Raw genomic sequence first — 20,099 nt, 5'->3', positions numbered from 1 at the left:
CATGGCTATTGACCAAAAGCTGGATAATGGGTTAGGCTGGATGACTTCTTATTGGTAACCACCTTTCTGTGCTGTAAATTTTTCTAAGTCTGTGACTCTATGATTTTATGAGAGTGGCTAACCCTTGTAATCAAGACAACATGTAACCAATTGTGACATCAGGGGACCCTAGCAAAATTAAAGTCAGTCAGACTAGGTGGAGGGGTGGGGGTGGGGTGGTTGGGGTGTGGAATTCTCCACTTGTCAGAGTCATACCTAGCTCAAAGGAAGATGGTTGTGGTTGTTGGAAACCAATCATAGCAGCTGCAGGAGTTCCTCAAGTTAGTGTCCTAGGTGCAACCATCTTCAGCTTTTTAAAAATTCTTTCATGGGATTTGGGCATCACTGGCAATGGGAGCATTTGTTGCCAATCCCTAATTGCTCTTGAGCTGACCTTGCTAGGTCATTTCAGAGGTTAATAATCAAAAATATTGCTGTGAGTCTGGAGTCACATGTAGTTGTCACATGCAGCTTCTACAGATTGGATGGTAGCAAATGTCATCCCACTATTTGAAAAAGGAGGGAGAGAAAAAACAAAGATTACAGACCAGCTAGCCTAACATCAGTAGTGGGGAAAATGCTAGAGTCTTTTATAAAAGACGTGATAACAGAACACTAGGAAAGCATTAACAGGATTAGACAAAGTCAGCGTGGGTTTATGAAAGGGAAATCATGCTTAACTAATCTACTGGAGTTTTTTGAGGATGTAACTAGTAGAATAGATAAGGGAGAACCAGTGGATGTGGTGTATTTGGATCTCAAGAAGGCTTTTGACAAGGTCCCACATAAGAGGCTAGTGGCAAAATTAAAGCACATGGGATTGGGTGTAGTATACTGGCATGGATTGAGAATTGGTTGACAGACTGGAAACAGTGAGTGGGGATAAATGGATCTTTTACTGGGTGGCAGTCAGTGACTAGTGATGTACAGCAGGGATCACTGCCTGGGCCCCAGCTATTCACGATACATATACATGACTTGGATGAGGGAACCAAATGCAGTGTTTCCAAGTTTGCTGACGACACAAAACTGGGCGGGTTTGTAAGTTGTGAGGAGGATGCAAGGAGGCTTCAGGGCGATTTAGACAAGTGTGTGTGGGCAAACACATGGCAGGTGCAGTATAACATGGATAAATGTGAAGTTATATGCTTCGGTGTGAAAAACAGAAAGGCAGAGTATTATTTAAATGGTGATATATTGGGAAATGTGGATGTACAAAGGGATCTGGGTGTCCTTGTACACCAGACAGTGAAAGTAAATAGGCAGGTGCAACAAACAATTAGGAAGGTGCAAGGTATGTTGGCCTTCATTGCAAGAAAATTTGAGTTCAGAAGTAGGGGATGTCTTACTGCAGTTATAGAGGGCCTTGGTGAGACCACACCTGGAGTATTGTGTGCAGTTTTGGTCTCCCTACCTAAGAAGGGATATACTTGCCATAGAGGGAGCATAGCGAAGGTTCACTAGGCTGACACCGGGGATGGCAGGACTGTCGTATGAGGAGAGATTGGTTTGTCTGGGCCTGTATTTACTAGAGTTTAGAAGAACAAGGGGGATCTAATTGAAACATATAAAATTCTAACAGAGCTAGACAGACTGGATGCAGGGAGGATGTTTCCCCTGGTTGGGGAGTCTAGAACCAGGGGTCACAGTCTCAGGATATGAGGAAGGCCATTTAGGACTGAGATGAGGAAAAATTTCTTCACTCAGAGGTGGTCAACCTGTGGAATTCTCTGTGGAGGCCGGGTCACTGAGTACACTCAAGAAAGAAATTGATAAATTTTTGCATGTTAGGGGCATCAAGGGAAAGCAGGAATTATGGCGTTGAGATAGTGGATCAGCCATGATCATATTGAATGGCAGAGCAGCTCAAAGGGCCTACTCCTGCTCTTCCTAGTTTCTATGTCAGATCATCCAGGTAAGAATGGCCAATTTCTTTCCCTAAAGGGCATTGGTAAACCAGATGGGCTTTTACAACAATCGATTCATTTAATTCCAGATTTTTATTGAATTCAAATTTCACCATCTACTGTGATGGGATTCAAACCCAAGTCCCCAGAGCATTACCCTAGGTCTTTGAAATACCAGGCCAGTGACAATAGCACTGCACCACCGCCTCTGATCTGCTGTGTGCTGAGGGCTTCTCCAGAGCAGTTAAGCAATGGAAGCATGTCTGAGGCCTCTTCTGTCATTGGCAGTCATTGTATTCATGCTGCGCACCTGGTTGTGCACGGAATCACTAATCATGTAGTCAGTGTAGCCTCTAGTTGCCACACTTTGGTTTGTCATGATGACTCAAATGCAATGGGTTCAGCAATTGCAGAAGAATGAAGGCATCATGACTGTTGCCAAGATGTTGGGAATTTATCTACATGATTCTCAGCTTGTGTTTGAGGAAGTGGAAACCTTTTGGTTCCAGTATAGGACAGAGTTGATAATTGGCTATGACGATGGGAGCCATGAAGCATGCTGAATTCTTGCTCTTCCTGCTTCTCCCTGCTTCTCTCTGGCCATAGAGTGAAACGTATTTAGCTCTTAATGAACAGAACGTACCATTGACATACCTTATACAACAGTGGAGGACAAACTGTGAGATGTTGTGAATATTTCCAGCTCCAGCCGGGGAGAAACTGGAGTATAATAGTTCATGCCACAGTCAACTTCATAGCCACTAGCAATGTGGTCCTTGTCTTGCTCTGAGTTTGCATTTGTGGCTGCAGCAGGTAGCAGTTTCATTGAGTCCTTACTGAACCACAGACATCACACACATTGTTTCATACTTAGGTTCAAGGTATGGGTATTTCCCTCTGAATGCCCTCGGTTGATATGGCCTCCTTCTGAGAACCCTTCTCCACCTCTGTCTTCCAACAGCTAGCCTTGATCTACATGACCTCTTTCCATTCATCTCTTCATGCTGTATATAAAGGGGAATGTCTAGCAGTGCACCATGTCTTAATAAGACCATAAGACTTAGGAGCAGAGGCAGGCCATTTGCCCATTGAGTCTGCGTCGCCGTTCAGTGAGAGCATGGCTGACCTGATAATCCTCAACCCCACTTTCCTGCCTTCTCCCCATAACCCTTGATTCCCTTACTGATTAAAATTTGTCTATATCAGCTTCCACAGCCCTCTGCGGTAAAGAATTCCACAGATTCACTACCCTCAGAGAGAAGAAATTCCTCCTTACCTCTGTCTTAAATGGGCAACCCTTACTCTGAGATTATGCCCTTTGGTCCTAGACTCTCCCACAAAAGGAAACAACCCCCGGCATCTACCCTGTCAAGCCCCTTAAGAATCTTATTTGTTTCAATAAGGTCACCTCTCACTCTTCTAAACTCCAATGAGTACAGGCAAAACCAACTCAACCTTTCCTCATAAGAAAATCCCCCCACACCCAGGATCAACCTAGTGAACCTTCCCTGGACTGCCTCCAATGCCATTATATCTTTCCTTAGATAAGGGGACCAATCTTTCCTTAGGGGACTAAAACTGGGGACTAAAACTGTTCACAGTATTCCAGATGTGGTCTAACTAGTGCCTTGTATAGTTTTAGCAAGAATTCCCTATTTTTATACTCTATTCCTTTTGAAATAAAGGCCAACATTCCATTTGCCTTCCCTATTACCTGCTGAACTTGTATGTTAGCTTTTTGGGATTCATACACAAGGACTCCCAAATCCCTCTGCGCTGCAGCTTTCTGTAGTCTTTCTTCATTTAAATACTTGGAGCAACAGGCTTATGCAGAAGGGTCATGAGGACTCGAAACGTCAACTCTTTTCTTCTCCGCCGATGCTGCCAGACCTGCTGAGTTTTTCCAGGTAATTCTGTTTTTGTTTAGGCTTATGCAGAAGCCTTGTATTCAGCAAAAACTGCTTGAGTAGCTTCCACATTGCTCCCTGTAGATTTTTGCAACTGTAAACAACTATTGGAAGCACCGAACACTTGTGGAGTCAAACCAGCAGCCTAATAAGTCAAACAGCAACCAATTTATAAGCTTTTGTGATCCTTTTAAATCGTGCTAGTGAGGATCCTTCTTGCTATTTAGCAGGCAGCTATTTTTACAGCAGCCTGAGGCTAAGAGAGGGCATCAAATAGAGCACTGAGCTCCAAAATGCATCAATGGCAACAAATCAGCATTGGACACTAATTGATCTGCATATTTTCGTTGGTCGTGCACAGTGTGTATGCTATGTCTCACCAGTAGACATTTGCTACAACTTGCTCTAAAACTGTGTCCGTGCACCATTTTGTAGATCTAAGGGCGCTATTGTGGCACTAAGATCCCAATTTCATGCCAATAGAGCTGAACATCAGCATTTATGGAAGCTGATCATGTCTGAGGATGATGCCACCAACATCACATAGCGAGTCATAGAGTCAATTATGGCACAGAAGGAGGCCATTCAGCCCATTTAGTTTAATTTGGCTCTGCACAGAGCAATCCAGTCAGTCACACTCCTCCACTTGATCCCTGTAGCCCTGCAAGTTTATTTTCTTCAATTGCCCATCCAATATCTTTTGAAATTGTTGATTGTTTTTGCTTCCACCACTCTTGTGGGCAGCAAGTTCCAAGTCATTACCACTCGCTGCATGAAAACATTCTTCATTATACTGCCCCTGCATCTCTTACCCAAGAGCTTAAATCTGTGTCCCCTTATCTTTGTATCATAAGCTAATGGGAACAGTTTTTTATTGTCTAACTTATCTAAGCCTGTCATAGTCTCATATACCACTATCAAATCTGCCCTTGGTCTCCTTTACTCCAAGGAGAACAGTTTTTCCAACCTAATCTTGGAACTAAAACCCCTTTCATCCCTGAAGCCATTCTGGTAAATCTCCTCTGCATCCTCTTAAGGACCCTCACATTCTTCCTAAAATGTGATGACCAGAACTGTACACAAAACTCTAGTTGTGGCATAACCAGAGCTTTATAAAGGTTCAGCATAACTTGCCTGCTTTTGTACTCAATATCTCTATTTATGAAGCCCAAGATCACATAAGCTTTGTAAAGTTCTTCCTCTCATTTTCCCTGCATCTCTTGCTTAAAATCTTAAATCTTTGTTCCCTATTCCTTGTACAATACAAGGGAAAGCTTTTCCTTGTCTACCTTATCTAAGCCTGTCATAATCTTGTACACCTCTATCAGATCAAACCTGTGTGATACCTTGTCAAACGCAATATGTCCTATCACCTTCAAAATTCGACGTACGTGCATCTCCAGGTCCCTCTGTTCATGCACACCCTTTTGAACTGTACCATTAAATCTATATTGTCTCTCCCCATCCCTTTTTCCAAAAGGCATCACCTTACACTTCTTCGTATTAAATTCTTTCTGCTAGCCTGTCTGTCTTGTTTCAGGTGATTCATATCATTCTCACAGTATGCCCCTCCTCCAAGTTCGATACCTTTGGCAAATTCTTGAAATTTCATTTTATATTTCAAGATCCAAGTCATTTATATATTGCAAAAAGAGCAGTGGTCCTAGCACTGACCCTTGGAGAACATCATTGTCGACCACCCTCCAGTCTGAAAACTAACCATTTACCACAACTCGCTATTTTTTTCCCTCAAGCTAATTTTTTATTACAGTTGGACACTGACCGTCTTATTCCATGACCCTCAATTTTGTTAACCAAGCTTCTAGAGTTGTAGAGTCATTTACGGCACAGAAGGAGGCCATTCCGGCCCATCAAGTTCATGCTGGCCTTCCAGCTGAGCAATCCAGTCGGCCCCACTCCCCTGCGTGGTCCCTGTAGCCCTGCAAGTTTATTTCCTTCAAGCGCCCACCCAATTTCCTTATCAAATTATTAATTATTTTCATTTCCACCATCCTCATGGGCAGTGAGATCTGGGTCATTACCACTCGCTGTGTAAAAAGGGTTCTTCCTCACATTTCCCCTGCATCTCTTGCTTAAAATCCTAAATCTGCGTTTCCTATTCCTTGTACAATCAGCTAATGGGAAAGCTTTTCCGTGTCTACCTTATCTAAGCATGTCATAATCTTGTACACCTCAATCAGATCAAAATTATGTGATACCTTATCAAATGCTTTCTTAAAGTCATATGGATGTAGGGGAGGTACTGTCACTGGGCTAGTATTTCAGATACCTAGGGCAATTCTCCCGGCACCTGGGTTTAAATCCCACCACGGCAGATGGTGAAATTGGAATTCGATAAAAAATCTGGAATTAAAAATCTAATGATGACCATTGTTGTAAAAACCCATCTGGTTCACCTTGCTTTGTCTGGCCTCCATGTGACTTCAGACCCACACAGTGTGCTTGGCCCTTAAATACCACCTGAACAAGGGCAAATAGGGATAGGCAATAAATGTTGGCCTAGTCAGTGATGCCCATGCCCACAATGAATAAAAAAAAAAATCCTTCTCATTCCCTTCATCAACTTTCCCTGTTACTTCATCAAAACAATTCTAAGTGCCTGTTGATTCTTTTTCCCCTGATTATTGTTCGATCATTGTACGGATATTAAACAAACTGCCCTTACAACCTTTCTTGAATAAGGGTGTCACACTGTCCAGTCCTCTGGCACCTCCCTATGTCTAGGGAAGATTGGAAGATTATGGCCAGCCCTTCCACTATCTCCACCCTTAGCAATCTGGGATGCAAGCCAGCCAGACAAGTGACTTATCTACTCTAAGCAGAGCCAGCTTTTCTAGTACCGCCTCTCAATTTTCATCCAATCCATTGCCTCTACTTTCTTTGCTTCTACCAATAATTTGTCAGATCTTGCTTAGTAAACAATGATTTACAGAATCACACAGTGCAGAAGAGGCCCTTTGGCCCATTGAGTATTCACTGACACGTGAGAAACACCTGACCTACCTACCTAATCCCATTTACCAGCACTTGACCCATAGCCATAAGTGTTATGATGTGCCAAGTGCTCATCCAGGTACTTTTTAAAGGATGTGAGGCAACCCGCCTCCACCACCCTCCCAGGCAGCGCATTCCAGACCATCACCACCCTCTGGGTAAAAACGTTTTTCCTCACCTACCCCCTAAACCTCCTGCCGCTCACCTTGAACTTATGTCCCCTTGTGACTGACCCTTCAACTAAGGGGAACAGTTGCTCCCTATCCACCCTGTCCATGCCCCTCATAATCTTGTACACCTCGATCTGGTCGTCCCTCAGTCTTCTCTGCTCCAACGAAAACAACCCGAGTCTATCCAACCTATCTTCATAACTTAAATGTTTCATCCCAGGCAACATCCTCGTGAATCTCCTCTGCAACCCCTCCAGTGCAATCACATGCTTCCTATAATGTGGTGACCAGAACTGCACACAGTACTCCAGCTGTGGTCTCATCAAGGTTCTATACAACTCAACATGACCTCCCTACTTTTGTAATCTATGCCTCGATTGATAAAGGCAAGTGTCCCATATGCCTTTTTCACCACCCCACTAACATGCCCCTTCGCCTTCAGAGATCTATGGACACACACGCCAAGGTCCCATTGTTCCTCAGAACTTCCTAGTGTCATGCCATTCATTGAATACTTCCTTGTCAAATTACTCCTTCCAAAGTGTATCAGCTCACACTTTTCAGGGTTAAATTCCATCTGCCACTTATCTGCCCATTTGACCATCCCGTCTATATCTTCCTGTAGCCCAAGACACTCAACCTCACTGTTAACCACCCGGCCAATCTTTGTGTCATCCGCAAACTTACTAATCCTACCCACCACATAGTCGTCTATGTCGTTTATATAAATGATGAATAATAGGGGACCCAGCACAGAGTTAGTTTAGTTCTGAAGAAATCACATTCGATTTGAAATGTTAACTCTGTTAATGCTGCCAGACCTGTTGAGTATTTCCAGCACTCTCTGTTTTTATTACTCCCTCTTTTTTTGCTTCAGCATAATCGCTATCTCCCTTGTTATCCAAGGAGTCCTGTTTTAGGTTTCTCTACCATTTGTCTTTGTTGGAATGTACCTGACCTGTACCTAAAGCACCTTTTCCCTAAAGATCACCCTTTGTTCCATTGCAGTTTTTCCTGTCAATCTTTGGTTCCATTTTGCCCTGGCTTAAATACCTTCCAATTGCATTGATAATAGCCCTTGTCCAATTTAAATGTTTTACTTTCAGTTGTTTCTTGCTCGTCTGCATTTACTAGTCTAAACCTTATGATATGATGATCACTCCTACCCAAGTGTTCTTCCACAGATACTTGGTCCAAATGGTCCACCTCATTTCCTGGCACCATATCTTGCAATGCCTCCTTTCTAGTTGGGCTGAGAACATACTGATTAAGGAAGTTCTCCTGAACACAGTTCAGAAATTCCTCCCCCATCTTTCCGCTTTACACTAACATTATCCCAGTTGATATTTGGTTAATTGAAGTTCCTCATAATTTTTAAGCCATGTTTTTGTTATGGCCACTGCATTATATTCCCACACGTTTGTGCTTGTAGTTCAGCAAACTTGTTCACCACACTTTGTGCACTTACATAAATGCACTGTAATCCTGTGTTTGCATTCCTCATAACCCTTCTTAGCTCGCAGTTATCCAATATAGAACTGCTCCTTTTTCCAGTACAGTCCAGTACTCTCACTTTATGCACCCTATTCCACTTTTCTATCACACATTCTTGCTCACTCCCCACAGCAGAATATTCAACACCTTCTCCGTAATGTCCTTTACCCTTGCACCAGGGAGGGAATACAGCACCTGGGATTCATGATGACGGCTACAGATATGGCTGTCTGTTCCCCTGACCCTGGAATCTCCTTTAGCAAGTGCATTTCTACACTTTACTGTTCTCCATCTACAGTTCTTGGTCGTTGGTGCCATGGCCTAGCCTGCATTTCTTCAGGATACCGTAACTCCCAGCAGTCTCCAACGTTGAGTACATGCATATGAACGTATGGATTAGGAGCAGGAGAAGGCCATTCGGCCCCTTGAGCCTGCTCCGCTATTCAATAAGATCATGGCTGATCTTATTGTGGCCTCAACTCCACATTCCTGCCTACCCCTTTGACTCCCTTGTTAGTCAAGAATCTATCTGTCTCTGCCTTAAAATAATTCAATGACACAGCCTCCATGCTGTCTGGGGAAGAGAGTACCAAATGCTCACCACCCTTTGAGAGAAAGATTTTTTTCTCATCTCCATCCTAAATGGGAGACCCCTTATTTTGTGTCCTCTAATTCTAGTTTCTTTAACATCCACCCTTTCAAGTCCCCTCAGGATCTTATGTGTTACAACTCGAGTGGATACAAGCCCAGCCTATCCAACCTTTTTTCATAAGATAACCTCCCCCATCCAAGGTGTCAGTCAAGTGAACCTCGCTAAACCTCTACTAATGCATTTATATCCTTTCTTAAATAAGGAGATCAAAACTGTACACAGTACTCCAGATGTGGCCTCATAAATACCCTGTACATTGTAGCAAAGCCTCCCTATTTTTATATTCCATTCCCTTTGCAATAAACAATAACATTCTATTTACCTTCCTAATCATTTGCTGTACCTGCATACTAACCTTTTTGTGATCCGTATATCAGGAGATCCAGATCCCTCTCTACCTTAGAGTCCTGCAATCTCTCCACCATTTAGATAATATACTGCTTTTCTATTTTTGTTACCAAAGTGAACAAGTTCACATTTTCCCACATTATATGCCATCTGCCAAATTTTTTGTCTACTCACTTAACCTATCCAAATCCCTATTCAGACTCCTCTTCATAACTTACACTCCTACCTTCCTTTGTGTCAGCAAATTTAGCAACCATACATTTGGTCCTTTCATCCAAGTCATAGATGTAACTTGTAAATAGTTGAGGCTCCAGCACTGATCCCTGTGACACTCCACCCGTCACATCTTGCCAACCCGAAAATGACCCATTTATGTCTTCTCTGTTTCCTGTTAGCTAACCAATCCTGTAACCATGCAAATTTACATTTAAAATACAAATCTACACCATGAGCTTTTGTTTTGCATTGTAAACTTTGATGTGTACCTTGTCAAATGCCTTCTGGAAATCTAAGTACAGCACATCCACAGGTTCTCCTTTATGCATGTTGCTTGTTACTTTCTCAAAGAACTGCAATAAATTAGTCAAACATAATTTTCCTTTCCATGTGGTGGTGGTATCGTGGTATTATAACTGGGCTAGTATTCCAAAGACCTAGGGTAATGCTCTGGGGACCTGGGTTTGAATCTTATCACAGTAGATGGTGAAATTTGAATTGAATTCAATTTTAAAAATTTGGAATTAGAAGTCTGATGATGACCACGAAACCATTGCCAATTGTTGTAAAAACATATCTGATTCCTTTAGGAAGGAAATCTGCTGTTCTTACCTGGTCTGGCCTACATGTGACTCCAATGTGGTTGACATGTAAATGCCCTCTGAACAAGGGATGGGCAATAAATGCTGGCCTAGCCAGTGATGCCCACATCCCATGAATGAATTAAAAAACCTCCTTAATAATAGATCCGAGCATTTTCCATGGCTGACTAATTAGCCTGCTTTCTGTCTCCCTCCCTCCTTGAATAAAGAGAAGATACCTTTCCAGAATCTGGGAAAATTGAAACCAATCCCTCGACTATTTTAGCAGCCACTTTTAAGACCCTCGAATGAAGTTCGTCAGGAACCAGGGACTTGTCAGCTTAAATTCTCTTAATTTTTTCAGTATCTTTTCCCTGGTGATTGTAATTGTTTTAAGTTCCCCCCTCCCTTTTACCCCCTGATTCACATTTATTCCTGGCTTGCTATTTGTAGTCCCTACAGTGAAGACAGACATAAAATATCTGTTCAATGCACCTGCCATTTTCTTATTTTCCATTATAATCCCCCATTCTCACTCTCTAGAGACCAACGCTTACTTTACTAAGTGCAATCTGGGATGATTCTGCCCTAAGTGTGGTAGCGGAAAAAGGTTTTACCTGCTGGCCGCAATGAGGGTTTTCGCGCCGTATTTCCCCCAATCCTGGCTGATTAATTATGTGTTCCCGGTTAATGGGCTGGTTCACTGGCGGGCGGCCTCCGATTTGCCCCCCATGCCATCACTTCATTGTTTCCTCACGCTAGGCGCCATATTTAAAGTGCATCCTTGCGCACACCTCTCAGTGCTTCCAGCCCAAGATTGCTGCATAGTAGATATGGCCCTGAAAGGCAAGAAGACTACAGTCTCCAAATTCAGTGATGCATCCCTGGAACACCTTCTGGATACTGTTGGAGCCTGCCATGAAGCCTCTTTCCCCACTCTGGCCGCAGGAGGCCCATCAGTTTCACCACTCCTACTTGGGAGGTGGTGGCAATGGTGGTCAGTGCCAACGCTGCACAGAACAGGTTCGTCATCCAGTGCAGAAAGAGGATGAATGATCTCTTCTGTGCTGCCAGGGTTAGGCTGCCATCTCATCACTCTAAACTCACACACTCAAGACCATCACACATTCACTGGCATCTCACTCACTGCCAGCTCACTCTCTCACAGACATCCTCACATCTCATCTCCTCTGGAGATTGCCTCCTCAGCCCTCACCCTCTTGAGACCACTTGCACAGATCACCATGTCCCCACACACCCTGGGATACCCAACTTCCCCAATAATGCCCGAGCCTTGTAGCCTCTTCCCTTGCCTGAGACCACTTCTCTCCCTTCGCCAAGCAAGTCATAGCCCTGCAGCCATTGAAAAGCCATCCCCGCCTCATGGCTCGTAAGTAGAGACCTGCCCATGAGCCCCTTTAAAAGTGAGGTGGTGCTGCCTGTGAAGCCTGGCGCTGATGACCACAAGTGCTGCCTGAAGCAAGGTCGGCAAACAAGCCTCAAAATCCCAAGCGAAGTGCAGCTTGCCAGGTGCACGTTGTTTATGTTCTGTTGTGAAACACCTCGGCGTGATGACCCAGCTGATCCAGCGTGGGGGGCTGGTTACGGTGAGCTGGGCTTGCAATGATACACTGATGTATTACATTGAAGTTCCCGAAATTCAGTGGCGGGAAATGTGGGCTGCCATTGACGGGTGGAGTGGGCGATTGCAAATTGGTTTCACGACGTCTTGAAACCTATTTTTGGCCTTCCTGCCATATTGTGCATTCATGCCCACCGTAATGCCCGATGCCACCGGGCAGGGAAAATTTCACCCGTATTCTTTTCATAGAAACATAGACATAGAAAGTAGGAGGAGGAGTGGGTCATTCAGCCCTTCAGGTCTGCTCCTCTGTTCAGTACGATCATAGCTGATCCTCTATCTCAATGCCATACTCCTGCTCTCTCTCCATACCCCTTGACTAGAAATCTATCTATTTCCTTCTAAAATATATTCAGTGACTTGACCTCCACATCCTTCTGCGGAAGAGAATTCCACAGGTTCACCACCCTCTGAAGAAGTTTCTCCTCATCTCAATCCTAAGTGGCATACCCCATATCCTGAGATTGTGACCCCTTGTTCTAGAACCCCAGCCAGAGGAAATATCATCCCTGCATCCAGTCAATTCTGCCCTGTCAGAATTTTATACGTTTCAATGATATCCCCTCTCATTCTTCTAAACTCCAGTGAATACAGTCCTATTCGACCAATCTCTCTTCATACAACAACCCTGCCATCCCAGGAATCAGTCTGGTGAACCTTCACTGCACTCCCTCTATGGCAGGCATATCCTTTCTGAGGTAAGGAGACCAAATTTGCACACAATACTCCAGGTGTGGTCTCACCAAGGCCCTGTACAGCTGCAGTAAGACATCTAGCTCCTATATTCAAATCCTCTTGCAATGAAGGCCAACATACCAGTTGCCTTCCTAACTGCTTGCTGTACCTGCATGCTTGCTTTCAGTGACTGGCGGACAAAGACACCCAGGTCCCTTTGTATAACAACATTTCCCAATCTGTCACAATTTAAATAATTCTGCCATTCTGTTTTTCTTCCCGAAGAGGATAACTTCACACTTACCATATTATACTGCATCTGCCATGTATTTGCCCACACATTCAACTTGCGTAAATCATCTTGAAGCCTCTTAACATCCTCCTTACCAGTCACATTCCTCCCAAATTTTATGTTGTCAGCAAACTTGGAAATATTACATTTGGTTCCCTCAACCAAATCATTGATATAAGTTGTGAATAGCTGGGGCCCAAGCACTGATCCCTGCAGTACCCTATTAGTCATAGCCTCCACTCCGAAAAAGACCCATTTATCCCTACTGTCTCCTGTCTCTCAATCAGTTCTCAATCCATGCCAGTATATTACCCCCAATCCAATGGGTTTAATTTTGCACACTAACCATCGGGGGTGAAGTGCGGTAGCGGGAATGAGCAGGCACGCCTCCAATCGGCGCCCCTGATTGGGGGTGCATCGCCATTTTATGTAGGTGGGCCAATTAAGGCCCGCCCAGTGTGACGTCTGCTAGGAAGCGCTATGCACTCCCTGTGCGGGCGGAGGGATTCCCTCAGCCAGGAGTGCACAAGAGCGCACAGATCTCCCTGAGACTGAGTGCTGCCTCAGGGAGATCGGCTCCAAATTAAAATTTGTAATACAAATGATAGAAATATTTCCCTGACATGTCCCCTCGTGAGTCACATGAGTTGGGACATGTCCATAACTTTTATTGAAACCTTTATTAAAAATTTAAATATCCTCATGAAACCTCATCCTGCCCGTGGATGAGTTTTCATGCTGTTTCCGAAGCCCACCAGGGCTCCCGGCCCACCTGCCGACCTTAAGGTTGGATGGGCAGGTCCATTAATGACTTTAATTAGTTTTTTAATGGTCTCAATAGGCCGTTGACAGGTCGGCGGGTGCGCAGCTGACTCCGCTGTGCCCCTGCCGACCTGAAAATGGAAATGATGGGAGTTCCATCCAACGTCATCCCGCATCATTTTATGCGCCGGCAAGCGGGCCCCGCTCCCGCTCGCTGACCAGAAGATCCTGCCCCTTACGTGGGACTCTATCAAAAGCTTTTTGAAAATCCAAATGCACCACAACCATGGATTGTCCCTTATCTATTCTACTAGTTACGTCTTCAAAAAGCTCCAGTAGGTTTGTCAAACATGATTTCCCTTCCATAAATCCATATTGAATTTGTCTAATCCTGTTGATATTTTCTAAGTTTTGTGTTATCACACTCTAGCATTTTCCCTACTATTGATGTTAGGTTAACCAGTCTGTAATTCCCTGTTTTCTCCCTCCCTTCTTTTTTAAATAGTGGGGTTACATTTGCCACCCTCCAATCTGCCGGAACTGTTCCAGAATCTGCAGAATTTTGGAAGATGACAACCAACGTATGTACTATTTCCATGGCCGCCTCCTTTAGTATCTTGGGATGTAGATTATCAGGCCCCGGGGGATTTATCTGCTTTCAGTCCCATTAATTTCTCCATCACTTTTTTTGCTAATGCTAATTTTCTTCAATCCCTCCTCCTCACTGGACGCTTGGTTCCTTAGCATTTCTAGGAAATTATTTGTGTCTTCTTCCATGAAGACAGAACTAAAGTAATTGTTTAATTGCTCTGCCATTTCCTTGTTCTCCATTATAAATTCCCCCGTTTCAGACTGTTCTCCAATTTCAGACCATCATTAATCTTTTTCTTTTTACATACTCACAGAAGCTTTTACAGTTCCCTTTTATGTTCCTTGCAAATTTTGCTCCCATACTCTATTTTTCCCCTCTTAATCAATCTTTTGGTCCTCCTTTGCTGAATTCAAAATTGCTCCTATCCTCAGGCTTGCTACTTTTCCTAGCAACACTATATGACACCTCTTTGGATCTAATACTAACCTTAATTTATTTTCTTAGCCATGGTTGGGTCGCTTTACCTGTTGTGTTTTTGCGCCAGAAAGGAATGTATAACTGATGCAATGCATGCATTTGTTCCTTAACTATTAGCCATTGCCTATCTACCATCATGACTTTTAATGAAGTTCCTCAATCTATCGTAGCCAACTCATGCTTTATACTTTCATAGTTTCCTTTGTTTAGATTTATGACCCTCGTTTCAGATTGGACTACTTCACTTTCCATCCTAATGAAGAATTCTATCATGCTATGGTCACTCTTCCCTCAAGGACCCCGCACAACAAGATTAATTAACCCTATCTCATTGCACAATACCAAATCTAGGATAGTCTGTTCCCTAGTTGCTTCTTCAACGTACTGGTCTAAAAACCATCTCATAGGTATTCCAGGAGTTCATCCATCACAGTATTATTGCTAATTTGGTTTGCCCATTCAATATGCAGGTTAAAGTCAGCCATGATTACTGTAGCACCCTTGTTACATGCATCTCTAATTTCCTGTTTAATACCATCTCCTACCTTACCACCACTGTTTGGTGGCCTATAGACAACTCCCATTAATGTTTTCCATCTCTTATTGCTTCTTAGCTCCACCCAGACTAATCTAGATTTTCTGTGTTAATATCCTTTCTCACTCTTGCACTGATTTCATCCTTCACTAACAATGCCCATGCCACCTCCTTTTCCTTTTTGCCTGCCCTTCCTAAATATCAAATACTCTTGGATATTCAGTTCCCAGTCTTGGTCACCCTGCAGCCCTGTCTCCGTAACCACAATCATATTGTACCCATTCACATCTATTTGCACTGTTAATTTTTCTACCTTATTGTGAATGCTCTGTGCATTCACATCAAGACAGCCTCTCCTCAGCCCGTCTGCCATTGATACCAATACCTCAGGGTGCCGTGGCGACAGATGAGACTCCTGCCACTGTGCAGGAGACCCCACCATGTTGGGGTCCTCATGGGCTCAGGTGACCAGAGGTCAACTGTCAAAATTATCCCAGGCAAAGGGGCATGAGGGTCAGCAGCCTGTCCCCAGGGGAGCTGGTGACGAGGGAGGAGCACCATGCTATAGTACCCATAAAATAATTAATCACAAATGTGTTCTCAGGGGTGATTGTATAGTTTTTTTTTGTTTGGAGACATTTGCCTTAGATTCTGTATTAAATCATGTTGTTGTGTGTACATGCTGTTCTATCCAACAATGCAATTTGAACTGATCTCCTCAGCCAGCATTTCACTGAGGGTTGTCACTGTCTCTCTGGAGAGATGCAATCTGCAAAGGCACTGGCGCTCTGACAGCTGAATGTAGGTCATCTTTTGCCCGTACACTGCACAGGATAGTGCCTTCTCCTACCTTGGCCTGCCTGGTGTAGTTGTTGTTTCTCTTCTGCAGGCCTTTGTGCAGCAGCAGGTCTCTTAGCTGATGGACTGTTGGGCACACCTATCCCTGGATAGCTGCCTTCCTCTGTCTCCTGAGACTTAGGAGCAGAGAGCGGGCCATAAAGCAGCGATCCTTCAGAGCAGAGGGCGGGGCATAAAGCAACAAACCTTCAGAGCATATAGTGGGGCATAAAGCAGTAAGACTTTGGAGCAGAGAGTGGGGCATAATGCAATGAGCCTTCGGAGCAGAGAGCGGGGCATAAAGCAGCAAGACTTCAGAGCAGAGTGGGGCATAAAGCAGCAAGATTTCAAAGCAGAATGGGGCATAAAGCAGCAAGACTTCAAAGCAGAATGGGGCATAAAGCAGCAAGACTTCAAAGCCGAGTGGGGCATAAAGCAGCAAGACTTCGGAGCAGAAGTGGGGCATAAAGCATTGAACCTTCAGAGCGGAGAGCAGAGCATGAAGCAGTGAGACTTCGGAGCGGTGGGTGTGTCCAGCTGCATCCGCCTGTAACTAGCAGCCAGTCAGGGCTATGTGCAGAAAGGAAAATTGAGGAATGACATCACAGGAAAGCAGGTAGATGATTGGCTGGTGAGTATTTTCTATTTATCTTATCTAAATTAGGGAATTTTGATAGGGGTAATTAGAACATTAATTGAAATAATAAGAAAAGAAGCACAAGGAGGACTAGAGAATTAATTAAAATTTAATTAGTAAAATAATTAATAAGTTAATTAAAATATAATAAAGATGGCAGGGCAGGTGATGTGTTGCAGCTGCAGTATTTCAGAATGGTGGATGCCAGTGTGATCCAAAGCAAACACATCTGCAGTAAGTGTCTGCAGCCCAAGGAACTTCAACTCAGATTTAATGAGCTGGAGGCTCAGCTGTGGACACTGTGATGTATCAGGGAGGGGGAAAGTTACTTGGACACTTTGTTCCAGAAGGTAGTCATGTCCCTAAGGCTAGGGTCATCTGACTTGGCCCATGGTCAGAAGCAGAAGGGTGTGACTACAAGTGAGGCAGATATGGGGATTGAAAAGATAGAAGTAGAGGAGCAGCCTTGTAATTGTCCAACAAGTGCAAGTTCTTGCAGCTTGTATGGATGAGAGTGGGGACTGCAGAGCAGATGAGCAAACAGACCATGGCAACCTGGTACAGGAAGCCATTCAAGCTTGGGAGAGTAAATCAGAATGTAGTGATAGTAGGGGACAGAATAGTCAGGGGGATAGATACAGTTCTCTGCAGCAGACAGAAAGAGTCCAGAAGGCTGTGTTGCCTGTCTGGTGCCAGGGTTTGGGACTATTCTAGGTTGAAGAGGAACTTGCAGTGAGAGGAGGAGGATCCAGTTGCCATGGTCCACATAGGTAACAACAACGTAGATAGGACTAGGAAAGAAGTTCTGCTTAAAGATTATGAGCAGCTCAGGACTAAATTAAAAAGCAGGACCTGAAAGGTAATAATCTCTGAATTATTACTTGAGCCATGAGCAAATTGGTGTAGGGTGAATAAGATTGTAGAGCTGAATATGTGGCTCAAAATCAAAGATTGGTGTGGGAGAAACAGATTTTGATTCATGGGCACTGGTACCAGTACTGGGAAAAGTCAGAGCTGTACTATTGGGATGACCTTCATCTGAACTGTGGGGGACCAGTGTTCTGGTGCGTTGTATAACTATGGTGTAGAGAGGGCTTTAAAATAAATAGTGGGGCAAGGGACCACGTGAAGAAGGACGTGATAAATTAAAGGGAGAGAACAAGGCAAGAGAGCTGATAATCAGAATGTGACAGGAAGGGACAGAGCACTTAAACTTAAGAATATGCCAGCAATTAAGGCCAGAGGTTGCAAAAATAGTAAAAAGAAAGAACTAGAGTCTCTGTACCTGAATGTACGTAACATTCATTATAAACAGGACACCACCGTCTGCAAGCTCCCCTCCAAGACACACACCCATCTTGACTTGGAACTATATCACTGTTCCTTCACTGTTGCTGGATCAAAATGCTGGAACTCCATTCCTAACAGCATTGTGGGTCTACATACACCACATGGACTGTAGCGCTTCAAGAAGGCGGTTGACCACCACCTTCTCAAGGTCAATTAAGGATAGACAATAAATGCGGGCCAAGCCTGCGATGTTCCCATGTATTTGCTGCCCTTGTCCTTCAAGGGGGCTGCTTTGTCCTGGATGGTGTCGAGCTTCTTGAGTGTTATGGGAACTGCACACATCCAGGCAAGTAGGGAGTATTCCATCACACTCCTGACTTGTGCCTTGTAGATAGTGGACAGGCTTTGGGGAGTCAGGAGATGAGTTACTCATCACAGGATTCCTAGCCTCTGACCTGCTCTTGTTGGAGTCCAGTTCAGTTTTTGACAATGGTAACCCCCCCAGGATGTTGGTAGTGGGGGATTCAGTGATGGTAATGCCATTAAACATCAAGGGCGATGGTTAGATTCTCTCTTGTTGGAGATGGTCATTGCCTAGCACAGCTGGTAACAGCAACTACATTTTAGGATGGGATATACAGGAAAAAATAATGGTAGCTTGTTAGAAAGGGAGGGCGATTATCATGGATGACTTTAATCTAAATGTAGAATGGATGAATCAGATTGAAAAAGGTAGCTTGTAAGAGGAGTTCATAAGAGTGTTTTCGGGACAGTTTCTTAGAGCAACATGTTCGAGAGCCAAGCAGAGAGCAGGTCCCCAGAGCATTACCCTGGGTCTCTGGATTATTAGTCCCTGTGACAATACCACTATGCCACTGCCTCCCTTTCCTGTGTGCCTAATGAATAATGGAGTGGCAACATAAAATTACAGTTGATTGGATGTTTAATAAGGTCAATTGCTCTTTAATTGTTGTTTTAAAAGTAGCGGGCAGCATTTCAATTTCGGCATCCATGCGCCTTCGTATAATTGGAGACTGGTATCAAATTTTACATAAAGCTGGAGAGGTGGGGGCAGCGCTCCCGATTTACAGCCTTAAATTCCAACCCAATGAATTTACACAACATTATAAGTCATTGCTAGAGATTTAATGTCTGTTTCTATGAGGTAGAAGTGTGAAAAAAGAAGGGAATGGGCACTAGGCAGTAGGGAATGATAAGAGTAAACAAATGCTTTAAATATGACATCTTTTGGTTATCTCCAACTATCACTGGCCCTCTATCCAGCTCTACCTGTCCCCCCCCCCACCCTTAAACCATCTTATATTTAACCTCTCTTCTATTTTTACTTAGTTCTGTTGAAGAGTCATACGGACTCGAAACGTTAACTGTGTTCCTCTCTGCAGATGCTGCCAGACCTGCTGAGTTTTTCCAGGTATTTTTATTTTTGTTTTGGATTTTCAGCATCCGCAGTTTTTTGCTTTTATCTTTAAATGTCTCTGCTCCTTATGATTTGTACTGCTAGAGAACTGGCATTTCTTGGGTCAAAAGTTCTGAAAATCAGACTCAACATTTAAGTCTCATTGAGTTATTTTTTCACAGTGGAAATTGTTAATTGCTATTAGAATAGCAAAAATAATAAATGCTGATTTTCAGAATTATAAGAGTTGGACTGTCAACTTGCATGAATAGGTATGTTGATCGTCTGCCAGCTGATATAAATAAGTGTCATAGTTTCTCTAAGTGTTGCATGCATAACCTATGTTTCTTGTTAAAATTAGACTATTGGGTTTCAAGTTTTATAGAAGATCCAGATGTGATGGAACCACCACCACCACCACCACCAGCTTTAGCTCCACCTGCTTGTCCAGCTGTAGCACCTCCAGTAACTGCACCACCTGAAGCCTGTGCCCTGCCTAATCTCAACGTAGTGCAAAATGATTCTGATGAAGCATGTGCAGCTCTGGCTCTACAAACGCCAATGGATCGTAGGAAAGGTAAAAGTAATATTATGAAAATAGGAATATACGTTAA

The 20,099-nt window shown here is 43.7% G+C and overlaps 1 protein-coding gene across 1 annotated transcript in view; it reads left to right on the top strand.

Annotated features, from left to right (window-relative positions):
• LOC144672605 (uncharacterized) overlaps positions 1–20,099 on the top strand; it is a 177,946-nt gene that overhangs the window by 85,713 nt on the left and 72,134 nt on the right. The window contains exon 2 of the mRNA XM_078534427.1: positions 19,847–20,062. Within this exon, the coding sequence (XP_078390553.1) occupies positions 19,885–20,062 (178 nt within the window). The 5' untranslated portion in view covers positions 19,847–19,884. The remainder of the gene's footprint in view (positions 1–19,846; positions 20,063–20,099) is intronic.

Source organism: Cetorhinus maximus, chromosome 3, assembly GCF_964194155.1.
Source record: "Cetorhinus maximus chromosome 3, sCetMax3.hap1.1, whole genome shotgun sequence".
NCBI lineage: Eukaryota > Metazoa > Chordata > Chondrichthyes > Lamniformes > Cetorhinidae > Cetorhinus > Cetorhinus maximus.
Note: the sequence above shows the minus strand (reverse complement) of the source record. Positions and strands in the feature narration are given on the sequence as shown.